Here is a 13,655-nt window from a genome sequence, read left to right as displayed (position 1 = left end):
GTAGCAACTCCTCTTGATGACCGACCCAGACCGGTCATCGAGGGGAGTAGCAACTCCTCTCAATGGCCAACCCAGACCAGTCAGCAAGGGGAGTTGCTACTCCCTTCAAAACGATCATCGGGAGTAGTAGCAACTTCCCTCGATGACCAATTGAGGGGAGTTGATACTCCCCTCAATGACTGGTCTCATTGAGGGGAGTAGCAACTCCTCTTGGTAACCAACCCAGACGGATCATGAAGGGGAGTCACTACTCCCTTTGATGACTGACAGAGACCAGAAATCAAGGGGAGTTCCAACTCCCCTCAATGATCAATTGGTGTTGGTCATTGAGGGGAGTAGCAGTCATTGAGGCAAGTTGCTACTCCCCTCAATGATTGGTCAGTGCTGGTCATCGAGGGGAGTTGCTACTCCCACTCCCCTCGATGGTCTGTCCTCTTGGTGGCGAGCCGCGACTGGTGTGACAAGTCGGGCTGGGTGCCGGATATGTACATCTGGGGTGTGAAGGGGCCCACCCCTATCACAGAGTATCAGATTGGAGTGCAGGGGGTTTGCACCCCATTATGATGGGGTGTCATGGCCATGTACACCATAGATTTCACTTGTTTTGGGGTACCCTGTGGCTCACCCCAACTTCCATGGGGTATGAGGTGCTGTACCCCATCTTCACAGGGGTGTATAAGTGTACACCCCAAGTGGTTTGGGGTACACATCAGCTGTACCCCTTTTTGGTGTCCATGAAGTAAAAACTTGGGGTGCATTTAGCATGCCCCTTTGGATTCTGGGGCGACCCACCACGTGAGCGGATCTTTCCCTTCATTTTCTTTTCTTCGTCCGCTTCAACCATCCATAAAGCTGAATCTGGCGTCCTCCACCGGTCCAATGTTGGCGACCCACAGTGGACACCTGAAGATGGCCAATGGGGTTGGTACCCTAACCATCCCGAGGGTACTGTTCAGCCCGGAGATGTTGGGTACCTGGAGTCTCCGGGAATCAAGCACTACCACTCAGCGGTCCAAGTGTTCCGTTATCTAATTGGCACCAGGGACATTGGGCTCACTTACAAGAAGGAACAGCAAGGCATAGTGCAAGCATTTGTGGACTCGGACTGGGGCAACTGCCCTGACACAAGACGCTCAACGACCAGCTACGTGGCCCTCACCGGCAACCACTTGATCAACTGGAAGTCAACCAAGAAGACAACTGTGTCGCTGTCCACGACTGAGGCCGAATACAAGGCCTTCTTGGACCTCGGCCGGGACTTGGCCTGGACGGCCAATCTAGCGGACAAGACCCTCATATTTCCAAACCTAAAAGGCATTACGGTGCACATGGACAAAAGGGGAGCCATTGACCTTGCCAAAAGCAAGACCTCACAAAACACATGTCAATACGACTGCATTTTGTCCAAGAGCTGATGGCCGACGGACTAATCAAACTCCACTATGTGAAAACCACGGAGAATGCCTCCAACTTCCTGAAAAAACCCACTGGGCGCCCAAACATCCAAAGAGCCCTGGAACTCCTACAAGTTATACGGGTCGCGCAGCCTGCTTTGAATCTTGCTACTCGAAGCACGGGAGGCTGTAAGAATACTAGCCAAGGGGCGCGACACTTAACTCACAAAGTGAGGAAGATGTCGCAAACCACTTCAGCTGTGGAGGAAGGTAATCAAAGCAAACTCAAATCCGCAGCCCAAGCTGCTCGCGCGGCGGGAAAACTGAGTGAATCTTTGTTGATCCACACAGGTAGCGTCACAACAAAAAGCAAGGTTGAAAAAGCAGCAAACAACTGCCAACCGTCACTCCTGGAAAGGATATCAGCAAACACCAAAGGTGAGTGCTGACTCCATCCCAAGAGCTTACAAGTCATAGCTAAATGCCTTGACCCCGCTAGCAGGTGAATCACCGATAAGCCAGACCCAACCAGGGCATAGCACCTCGAATTGATTCGATTTGAGTATTCGTATTCAAATTTGATTTGAGTCGAATAATGCCTGGGCAAATTTAAGCTTGAATATTCGAAAAAATTTGAATAATGGCTCAGAGGGGCGCGTAGAGGGCCAATGCAAGCTGCTCTGGGGCCCAAAGGCCCCAGATGAGCTTGCACAGGCCCTATACCAGCCCCTTTGGTGCAACACAAAAAAAATCTGCCTCTGGCACTTTGAAAAGTGCGTCCGCCACTATCAAAAGTGCGTCCGCCACTATGAAGAGTGCGTCTGGCACTATCAAAAGTGCGTCCGGCACTATCAAAAGTGTGTCTAGCAGTCTGAATAGTGAGTCCGCCACTATGAAAAGTGCGTCCGCCACTATAAAAAGTGCGTCCGCCACTATGAAAAGTGCGTCCGCCACTATGAAAAGTGTGTCCGCCACTATGAAAAGCGCGTCCGGCACTCTGAATAGTGCGTCCGGCACTCTGAATAGTGCGTCTGCCATTATGAGATATGCCTCTGGCAATATTATAAGCGCCTTTGGAACCATTGTATTTTTGAAGGATGACCCCCTCAAAATTATATGGCCCATAAATAACACAAAAAATGCAATTTTTTGGTGTTTTTAATGTATTTTGGAAGTTTTTCAGTCGAGTATCTCCGAATACTTGAATATTCGACAAATCAGTATTTGAGGGGCCCAAAAAACCCAACAATGCACCATCGTCGAACGAACAAGTTCCAAAGACGGTGAGTAGCCGGATCCCTCTCAAGCCAAGTCAGCAAGGGAATTGGTTCTGAATCTAAATGCCGTGCACTGTACTACAGATAACAACAGCGGAACCAATCCGAGCAAGCGACCAGCGTAGAAAAAAGGAGGAAAGAACCTTGGTTAAACAAGCCAGCATTGAGAGAGCCCAGCTCAACCAACCCTCCCTACCTCAGCCCTCCTATATCCCTAGCCAGCGGCCTCTCTGCCTGCTTCTAGGTAAACATCTGCCTAACTCTATCAATCTACACCACTTGTAGTTAGTTATCTTGAGCAAACCCCTAACGTAATACATATTCTAGTTGCTCAAAAATTCTCAAAAGGGGAGCGGGAAAAACTCCCACCAAAACACTGAAAGCTCTCAAGCCAAATTTTTGGCTTTACCTGCAAGTCCCTCCTTTGGAGGTCGCGCTTTGCACAAGGGTGCTTTGCGCCAGCCTAGGCTGTACCAGGGCCCTTCGAAGCAAGGGACTTGTGATAAGTCAGAGGAGAAATAGGGAGAGATACACCACAGCCCATCTCAACATCCTGAGAATGGGGGGTGGGACTGTTTGGTGTGAAAGAATTCAGAGAACTAAGATGTGTTTATCATTAGATCTTTCTTTCTATCTTGTAGTTACAATTGTGGATGTGGAAAGATCCGTAATAGAAAATAAGATGAAAGCTCATTTATTACCTAAGAGCAGGATCTGGACCGTCTCTTCTTAGGCTTGCAGGATGGTTGAGAGTGTAGAGAGAGAAGTGGAGAGTTCTGTGATCACAATGATCCTTATCTGTTTAGATTGGATTGTTGTTAGTCACTTCTTCTCAGCTCTCTTCTACAAGGAAGATTTTTCTTCTTACTTGGACAGGGTTGAATCCCTTCTTTGTCCTTTCCTTAATTTGAGTTGGCGAGACGGCTGAGTAGCGTCGCAACATGATCTGTTTTTTACAGCATGTTGCTTCAGCTCTTGCCTGTCTCTTCCTTCTCTCTTAAGTAACTCGAGCACTTACCGATTGACTTTCCAACTCTTTGAGTGTTTTAGGCGTGCTCGGTCTTTTCTTGTTCAACTGAGTCTATGAGATATTTTTGGATAGAGCCGTTAGCATCTATCTGATCAATTGTGTTCAAGTTATTACAACTGCTTACCTTTGGCGCTTGTTGTAATTCTATCCAACAATGATTTTTGGCCGGGATTTCCCTTGTGGCTAACCTTGCTGCTCACAAGTGTTGAATCTGTAATCATCCAGAAGATGTTTTCAGTTTTCTCGACACGTGGCGCTGGTTTGGACTGCGGAGATGGTTTGCTTTGCTTACCAGTTTCCGCAGCTCTTTCAGATCCTGGCCCCTTTCTCATTTTATGAGATCGGTGCCGTTCACCTAGGCGTGAATTCTCACATGGTGAACAATTTGCTCCTGCCCAGCAAGCAATGTTCTCGCGCAGTTGAGACAATCAATATGCCAATTGGTTTCTGAGGTTAGGGTTCTACTAACGTTTTGGGAAAACTCCCATGAAAGGGTTGAGGAACGTTCCCGAACCAGCCACTTGCATGTTGGCCGGTGGAAGGATGTTGGCTGATTGCTCTTGGAATGTTGAGAGCTTCAGCCAGCACTGACGCACAATGCTCCAAAAAGGACATGCCCACCATAGACCTGTTCCTTCAGCTGCCTCATGCAAGCCAAATAGAGGGGGTGATGACCACTGCGCCACCATCTGTTGCAATCAGACCTCAACACAAGTATATATATCTCACTGATCTACATCGAGTCACTCCAAAGGGTGCATCTGTTTTTTTTGCATAGGCATTTTTTGGAAAAAAAAACTTCCTCCCAATTTTGCTCTGAGACATTGGAGGCTCACAATTCACATCCAGAACTTTTTTGGATGTGTGTAAATTTCTAACTTAGCTGATTAATTCCCTCCCCGGGGGAGCGAACGGAGGGTCCCTGCGGGACGGCGTCCCCCCTCCAATAGAGGGACTTAGTTAAGTTAGGTAAAGTTATCCACTGGGAACGTTGGTATGACATCACAGCCAATGTTCCCCTGATAATCTTTTTAAATGTCCTCCGGACGGTTTTGTAAATCATCCAGAGGACACTGACCATCTGGCGCGTCGTCGGGCAAACAGGCATCTTGAGGCCCAACCTTGCCTCAACAATTCCAGTTGAACATTCTGTAAACGGTTTGAAAAACATTCATAGAATGTTCATGGGACATTCGTCCTATTTGCCATCGTTCTGGGACCGTTGGGCAAGGGTATGTCCTCGGAACGATTGGCCCGACGTTGCAAGAAAGTGTGCGTTGAGAGGGGGTTGTCTCAACAGCCTTGGGACTCGCGCCCCTCAAACGTCCCCTGGGTTCTGTGAACGACGGACTTGGGCTGTCGTTCTTGGAACAGTGAGATTTCTCCCGATCGCTCCTGTGGTGTATGTACTCTGTACTACTCCAGCCGCACCCTCGCGGCACCCGATCCCGCGGTGTGTATGTGCTGGTGTTTCAGAAATCTTGGTTGAGCTGATTTGCAGCGTCCCAAAATCTGTCAGCTTTGTGTTTCAGGCGTGATGGGTCGAAGTTATCGCTCCGAGTCAACTTGAATAAATCGTGAAGGCGTACCCGGGGGACTCTCCAGCATTACAATCTGCAAGATACCCAAGGAAATATGATCAGCGACTCCAGCATGGCTCCGGGATCAAAGCTTGACTCTTGCAAACGCACCTCCTTCTCCACATTTGCCTTTTGGGTGCTCATCTGGCTTACCTGCTTATTTCTGGAGAAGGTCCAGTGTACGTTCGATCCGGACCCTGCCCAGGCATGGCTTATGCCGGCTAAGATGCGAGAATTGGAGTCCGCTCACGACCTCTTTGATTTGGTCGACACTAGTCCATGGCCGGAATCTGCTACCAGTCCCCGTGGCATCGGTCCGCGTCCGCCGCCCGGATCGGACCCCCATCATGATGATCATCTGGTTTCTGACACTAGTTCATGGACGGAATCTGCTCCCGTTATCCATGGTATCAATATGCATCCGCCAACTGGATCGGGTTATTTTGACGATATTCTTCATACCGCCAATTGGCCAAGGCCTGAATCTCATCCCATTCCTCATGGTATTGATCCGCGTCCACTTCCCGCATCGGACTCCCATCATGATGAATTTTACTCGTTTGGGAAAATAGTTGATGACGGTCTTTTCGTTTTGGAAAATAGTTTATGGCCGGAGTCTGCTCCCATTCTTTCTGATACCAATACACATCTGCCAACTAAATTGGATGATCTTCACAATATTCTTCCTCACTTCGCCAATAGTCCAACGCCTGAATCTCAACCCATTCTCAGTACCACCAATACACATCCATCGCCGGCTCAACGAAAGCGGGAAAACGACCTAGACGAAGCCGAAGCCACCATGAGAAAAAAGATGAAAGCCTCAAGTGATACTACTGATCTTCCATACGAAATCATCAATTCTGAGCGGCCAGTGGAAAGCGAAATAGAAGTGGTCTATGAAGCAATCCGAAGTTTGGAACTAATCAACGGGAACAAACTTATTGGTAACGAACAGGAAGGCGAATACAAGATGCTTAAGATACCGGAGGATCAAATCAGCACGTTCCTCGTAGACCTGGTGCACAAAAGAGGAACCACAGATGTCTTTCAGCAATCTCGAATCAGCAAGCCCAGGCCAGTAGACCAAGCGACTATAGTTTTTGCTAGAAAACAAGAAAAAAGAAGGCTGAAAGCTTTGAAAAAAGTTACTTTCAAAGACTCCGTGCCAGAATTCCGGTCACGCTACATTGATTGTGTCATGCCGGAGTTCGAAAATTCCATGAAGGAGGCTAGATCCCAAGCAATAGAAAGAAATTTTTCCTCACAGCTATTAAAAGAGTTGGAATGCATCCTGAATGTACTACCTCTCTACCTATTCCACGTAGATTTGATCAACACAGTCATTCCAGTCCAAGGTATGGAGAGTGGAGATGTGCCTACATTGAAGTCGCAAAGGCAAGAAGCTGGGAAAAAGTTTTTCAAGTATGTGGGGGAATCTATTGACAAGTATGATGATTCAAAATATGAAGATCAAAGAACAGGCCGTTTAGTCGGAGTGAACTTATCTAATACCGCCAATTGCCTTTCCTTTTGTTGGACCATTATAACCAGATGGATCAATTCCTCAAGAGATGGATTAGCATCCCATATTACTACTCCCAGGTTTATTTCTGGTCAAATTCAAAGAGAAATAACTTTTATTTTCAAGCAATTCTTGAATGAAATCATAATTTGTTATGTAGAAAATATGTCTCACAATCCAGAAATTACTCTCCAATGAACCTCTCTTCTACCAATTCCAGATAGAAATAAGCAAAATGAATTCCATCACACCAGGGATGATATGTTCCCACTCCCGGCTAGGGAGTACTTAGTAGAGACCAGTCCGGACTCCGGGAGGTAGCCCGTTACAGACAAAATGTTTCTGCCTCCAGGTTGGAAACTTCTGATGCAAGATCAGGAGATTCTTGCATTTGGGGGCGTTCAAAGTAGAGCCCCCAGGTCGGTGTTTTTGGCAGCGATTTTTTTTCCTGGAAATTGGACCTGATCAAGGTCCTGCGCGACCTGATTTCAACTTTGAAACCCCCTAATGTGTTGTCTAAGCTTGGCCACTGAAAACTTCAAAGTCACTCAACCTGCGCACAGACACACTATGAAAAAAACTTGAGAAACTGGTGTCAGTTGACATGCCAGATCCAGGCTGATACAATGCCACATACCTGAGTTTGTCCAGCTTTATTCCTGGTTGAATCCATGTATTTTTATGGATTAGCTCAGCCTAAGCAGTATGTTCAGACTCTGCTTAGCCACACCAGCCACCACATTAACTTTGTGCTCAGTTAGTGTTGAGCTGCTCAGCTGGCACAGCAGTAGCACCTCAATACATACGGGCACCCTTTCAAGCGGGAGGCATCCCTCCTAGGGAATGCCCCAGTGGACCCGGGTACCCCCCTGTTTTTTGGCCCAAACCCAACACCCGGCACCGCACCCGGCACCGCCTGGCGGGTCCCGCGGGTACTTTTGGAGGGTACCCGCGGGTACCCCCAACTTTTAGCGCACAAAACAAGTTTGTAAATTTCTTAAAGATGAAAAAATGTAGAAAAAATGTACAAGAGGTGGCAGTCAATCATTGTCCACAACTACCACCTTCCTTTTTCCTTTCTGCTGCATCTTCTTGTTCAAAGTTGTTGCCCCTTTCCATTCGGCTAAAGCTCCTCGTTCAACTTTGTTGTTCTTTGAGTAGAAGGCAACAGTCATCCCGCGACTTACTGACTTTGGCGTAAGTCGGTGCCTCCGCGATGTAACATAGTTGGCCCCAAAGCTAAATGATCTCTTGATGTCAACGGATGTTCCTGTGAGTTTGAGACTAGTTAGTTATGGCAAGCAATATAAGTGATACAGATGAAAACTTACCGGGGCAGCTTAAAAGATCCAATGCCATGTGTACAAGGCCCCCGTGTGTGTTGCCGGTACGTTTTTGCTGGATCCACCACTTTAGTGGATTCACAGGGTTGTTACCCTCCAGGATAAGTCCTCCGGAGAGCCACATGTCCAATGCGTCTGATGACCTATTACCCCCTCGGGCAGCTGCAGCTAGACTGAGGCCAGAAAGCATGCCAGTCTTGGGCTGTGAGATGATATAAGCGTACATCAACATTAATGAAATAGATAGTTTGATAATAAATAAAATTCAACTTACTGTGGACGAGGTATCAGGTGTAGCAGAGGGATTCGGTAAAGATTGTGGCTTGTAATGAGAAACCCACATGTCCCGTGCAAGGCGTATAGCCTCGGCGATCCAATTGGGCTCCCAGTTTGCCAACTTAAAGTATTCGTCCCAAAACGAGGGGTGTAGGACTGAAACCAAAAATAATACAAGTCATTAAATATTAATTGTTTGATAAATCAAAGAAGAAAGAACTTACGAATTGCAATTCTGTAGAGAGGAGATGTGTTGGTCAGACTGTAATATTTGTTTGTGATCTTCAATCCAATCCGGCATGCATTCCTCAAAGCTGGAGGATATTCCTTGTTCTTGATAGCTGTTGATAAATGATCAGTGATTTGGTCAATGAATACCACTGTGTCTGCCAAACGGGCCGACCCAGGAACAGATACTTGTAGAGTTATCTCATGAAACAGATTGAGGACTTGAACCAAATTGCGCGCCATGCAAAAGTTGGACTTGTCCACATGAAACTTGTGGTCCACGCCATGCCGTTTAAGTCGCTGCCATTCGGGTCTTTGATATTGTAAAAAGGGCTCAGCTATAGTTAATCCGAGAAAAATGAGATGAAATGAAACTTACAATGCGGCTTCGCACCGGATTATGCTTTTGAGTTGAGAATTTGTGGAATTCCATCTCGTACAAACATCTCTTTCAATCGAATGCGGTGTGTTGCACCATTTCTCTTGACATATCTCAACAAACTCGGCCCGCGAATTGGGAGAGAATTGTAATTTCCTGGCTATTGCACGGAACTACAGCCACATTCAACATCAGTACAAAAATTTTTAACATGCAATTTGAGCATAGTATGCATACTTTCACTTACTTTGGCCAAACTTCCTTTGCAAGATGCACTTGTATAGATATTGCCTTCATCTTCATCACTCACATTTTCAATATCCTCCTCCACAAGGGATTCAGAATCTTCATTATTGGCCTCAGGATTTGAATCACCATCACTTAATTCTTCATTGGACAATGCAACGGGCTCTTCACCGCGGGCAAGGCTTGAATAACAGCGTAAACATGATCAGGATTGATTCAAACAGTCCAGAAAATGAGAGACAAACCAATTTACATTTGAATTTGTCCCTCCGCATCGTCCTCTTCAGAAGATGAACCATCAGGCTCCACCAATAATGAAATTGATCCCGTCTTAGTCTTCTTCCTATGGGTTCCAAACTGCCGAAGGATCCCCTGGACAATCAGGTTCAGGATATGAGCGAAGCAGCGAATCCATTCGGAATCACCCTTGAACCGTGTCCACTTTGACCTCTTGAGCTCCTTGACCATTGCTTCATTTTTTGATGCGTTGTCGCTCACCATCCCACAAATCTAATAACCAAAAAGCTCAGTCAGGCTTTGGAAGAGACTACTTGAGAGAAAGTATATGGCTTACCTGATTCTGGATACCAAACTTCTCTACAATCAGTCGCATTGTCTTGGCCAAGTACTCGCTAGTGTGCCGTTGGGAAAGTTGAACAAAGTCAAGAGGCATGGCCTCTAGTTCAAACTCACCGGTGTCTTCTTCTTTTAATCTATATATAACCACACCTAAGATGTCATACCCGTTTGGTGACTGCCAGGCGTCAACCCCTAAGTATAAGGCACCTTTGTGTGCCTAATGACATAAAATCAGTTGATTTGTAACATCATTGCACAAGAAAGGAAAAAGAAGGGGCCCTTACCTGCAATCTAGATCGGTAGCTGTCTTGTATTGCCAAGTAAAGTAAGTGAATGTCTTTGGAGACCGCTTTTTTGGTTGGCAAATTCTTGAGAACAGTCGGATGGAGGATCTTTTGATGGCTAGCGTCCATGAGTGCCGAAAAAGGCCAAGCAGCTTCAGCGCACCATATTGCACATAGTTGCGGAACCTGAGGCATATCAACAATAAGAGCCCGATCTAAAAGTGAATCATCATAAGCCACATACCTCTTTTTCTTCGATCGCCCCAGTTCCTGTAATCCCAAACCCATCTAATGTACGGTTCTTTTGTGTTTTGTTAAGCTTCCGGATGCAATTTGATGCATGCTTGATGAGGTTACTACATGAGGAGTCCGAGGTTGGCCGGCTAATCCTATTTCCACACCTGAATATGGCCTTCAGCAATCTACCTACAAAGTGTTGTAGGGGTAAAGAAACAAGAAAAGAAACTTACAAGAGGCAGGGGTATGCGATCATCCGCCTCCCAGTCTTATCTTTTTGATCGGAAAGCTCGGGTTTTCCGTAAGATTTATAGCTGACGCTGATGGAATTCTCGGCAACCTTCTGAGCTCGAACTAGTAATGTGGAACAGTTGTTAGATGTGGGATTTTAGTTTTTAACAAGTAGAATGAAGCCATACAGCCTACTCACGTAACTCCTCCTTGTCTGTCAGTAGGCAAAGTCCTCCTGATGCGACTGGTACTGGCACTCCCAGTCTTATCTTTTTGATCGGAAAGCTCGGGTTTTCCGTAAGATTTATAGCTGACGCTGATGGAATTCTTGGCAACCTTCTGAGCTCGAACTAGTAATGTGGAACAGTTGTTAGATGTGGGATTTTAGTTTTTAACAAGTAGAATGAAGCCATCCAGCCTACTCACGTAACTCCTCCTCGTCTGTCAGTAGGCAAAGTCCTCCTGATGCGACTGGTACTGGCATGTTGGCGGCCAAGATGTGGATGGATGTAAGGGATATTGCTGATACCCAATGTCCGACTGGCGCCCATGATCCCTCCCTCGCCCCCCCGCCCCCCCCCGGCGCCCCCCGCCCCCCACAGGGGGGGTACCCGGGTACCTGGCTGTTTTTTCTCCAAAAGCCGACACCCAACACCGCACCCGGCACCGCCTGGCGGGTGCGCGACGGGTGTGAGGGGTACCCGCCCACGGGTGCCGGGTACCCAAAGTCATTCCCTATGAACGCAAGTATGCCGCATGTCAACTGACAGGGGTTTCTCGAGTTTTTTTCATATTGACAGTGACTTGACTGCTGTAGAATCCATTGCATCCACTCTGTCAAACATACAAGCCCTTAATCCATCTTTGATAAATGTCCCATTGTGCTTTTTGGTTCCAATTCAAAAAACAAGACTAGATTCAGAAGACTCAGGAGGAGCCCGGTTCAGACAAAAGTGGAGGTATTTCTTGACTTTCCACTTGTTTCTCAACAGTCTTCTCTCTACCCCCTCACTTGTGCTTCTCTCAATATTAACTTGTTTTCTTTTCATAGGCTTGTCTTGTCTGTTACCTTTCAATCCTGTTAAAATCTTCCTTTAAGAATTTTTTCAAGTTATAGTCAGGACCCAAACTATAAGAAGGTATACGTGATTTTATTCTTCAATCAGATCTTCTATTCCCTTTTATTAACCTTTATTGTTTTTAGTGTTATACTACTATAGTACTAGATTTAGTTTGTGTGCTGCAATAAAGTTTATAAAGATCTCAATCTCCTGCACAAAGTCCGTCGTGTACGCCAAATACTCCGCTCAAGTCCATACACCTCCCTTCTTGGCCATTTTGTCTTCCACCTTTTCTATGTCCGCTTCCCAATAACACGGGCCCTGATCTCCCCAGCAATCCAGAATCTCCAGCCGCAATTTAGGCCAATGCTTCTTGACAAATCCTTTCATTTCCTCACCTTCCAGAAAGAAATTCACAACCTGCCTCACCTTATCTCCTTCAGACAGGGTTTCCTGCGCCGCCGGGTTGTTGAAGCAATCCAAGAACCGCTCCATGTCGTCCGCTATAAACCACAAGTTAGGGTAATCCCGTGGCCATATCTTCGCGCCTGCTGGCTGTGATACCACCACCGGTATTTTGTTCTCTATAGGCCCATCCATGTCCAAGTCTTTTGGTGATGGCTGAAGTCCGTATGATCCGCTTGAAACTCCGCTTATAGTTGGTACTGCTCCTGATCCCAATGGTTCTCCGGTTGCGCTTCCAGCCGGCAACTTGCCCGTTATGCGGTTATGTGTAAGGGTTGAATCCCTTCACTGGAGCGGAGGGCGGATGAGAGGCGGAACGGGCGCGGATGAGGAGTTCTAGGACCAAACTTTGGGGCTTTTGATTACTAGATCTGACTCAGAGAGAAAGGGGATCAGTTCTCTCTGTGAGAAGCATGAAAGAGAAGGGACAACAGAAGAATCAAAGAGCTTACCTGGCTCAGAGAGAAAGGGGATCAGTTCTCTGCTGAGCCAGGAATGAAAGATGACCACGCTATATACAAGACTGCGACAGGCTTGTGTCATCTAATGACTTCTTGTAAGCCCAACAAAGGAGGGGGGCTTACATTATGCCAAAGCTTCTTGGTAAAGATGGTACCCGAATCCCTTCCTTGAGGAGAAAAATGATTCCGCAAAGATGAAACTGAACCGTGTAATCTAGGTTCCGCAGCTGCTCAGAGCCAAGATTGGTTTACTGGAGGAAGTCCATCTTCTGGTCAGTTGTTTCCTCGTCTGACCGTTTCTCCGCTCCCAGAAGATCCCTGAGACTCAGTATCCAATCCGCTAGCAAAGTTAACTCTGATTTCCTCTGTTTCTGTGTTGTCTCCAGGTGTAAACACATCCATGGATAAGCTCATTCACTAAAGCCTAAAAGTTGATCCCAATTGTTGACCACAGACACACTGGAGAGTCCCTTTTGGGGCCTTTTGAGAAAGGGATAGGGGAAACCCTTGATCCCAATTAGAGATAGTCATTTGGGACCCGGGTACCAAGCGGTACCCAGGTACTGCACCACTTTTCGGCCAATTTCAGGTACCTAGTACCGCACCCGGCACCGCCTGGGAGGTACCACGGGTACCGCTGGAGGGTACCGCGGGTACCACCCGTGATATTTTTTGGTGTGGCAGCGTCCTGCTGTCCTGCTTGCTCCATCCAGTTTGTTGCCGCCCTTGCGACAAGCTGGAGGGCAAAAAGACCACTGTTCGCCGGGAGGGACTCCTCCCGGCAAGCACTGGCTCTCCTCTTTGACCGGAGGAATTGATCCATCCGATTGGAGGCATGTACACCTCTTTGACCGGAGGAATGGCTCTGGTCAAAGAGGCAAGGCCACCCAGCGAGCTGGATATGCGTCCAGCTCGCCGGGTGGACATCCCTCGCCGAGCTGGATACATAATATGTATCCAGCTCGCCGAGATGACTCATCTCTCGCCGAGATGGATACACAATGTCCAGCTCGGCTAAGGAGGTCTCACGGCGAGCTGGACACATCCAGCTCCCTTGGA

At 47.2% G+C, this 13,655-nt stretch overlaps 1 protein-coding gene across 1 annotated transcript; it reads left to right on the top strand.

Moving 5' to 3' along the window:
* Positions 1-5,336: 5,336 nt before the first annotated feature.
* On the top strand, positions 5,337-6,864 carry PtA15_12A373 (uncharacterized protein; the record flags this gene model as incomplete). Its single annotated transcript, XM_053161975.1, has 2 exons — positions 5,337-6,639; positions 6,836-6,864. The coding sequence occupies 2 exons, from the start codon at positions 5,337-5,339 to the stop codon at positions 6,862-6,864; spliced, it is 1,332 nt and encodes a 443-aa protein (XP_053025939.1).
* Positions 6,865-13,655: the final 6,791 nt, after the last annotated feature.

Source organism: Puccinia triticina, chromosome 12A (genome assembly GCF_026914185.1).
Source record: "Puccinia triticina chromosome 12A, complete sequence".
In the NCBI taxonomy this organism is placed as follows: Eukaryota; Fungi; Basidiomycota; class Pucciniomycetes; order Pucciniales; family Pucciniaceae; genus Puccinia; species Puccinia triticina.
The sequence above is the reverse complement of the archived record's forward strand: the minus strand, read 5'-3'. Positions and strand labels throughout refer to the sequence as shown.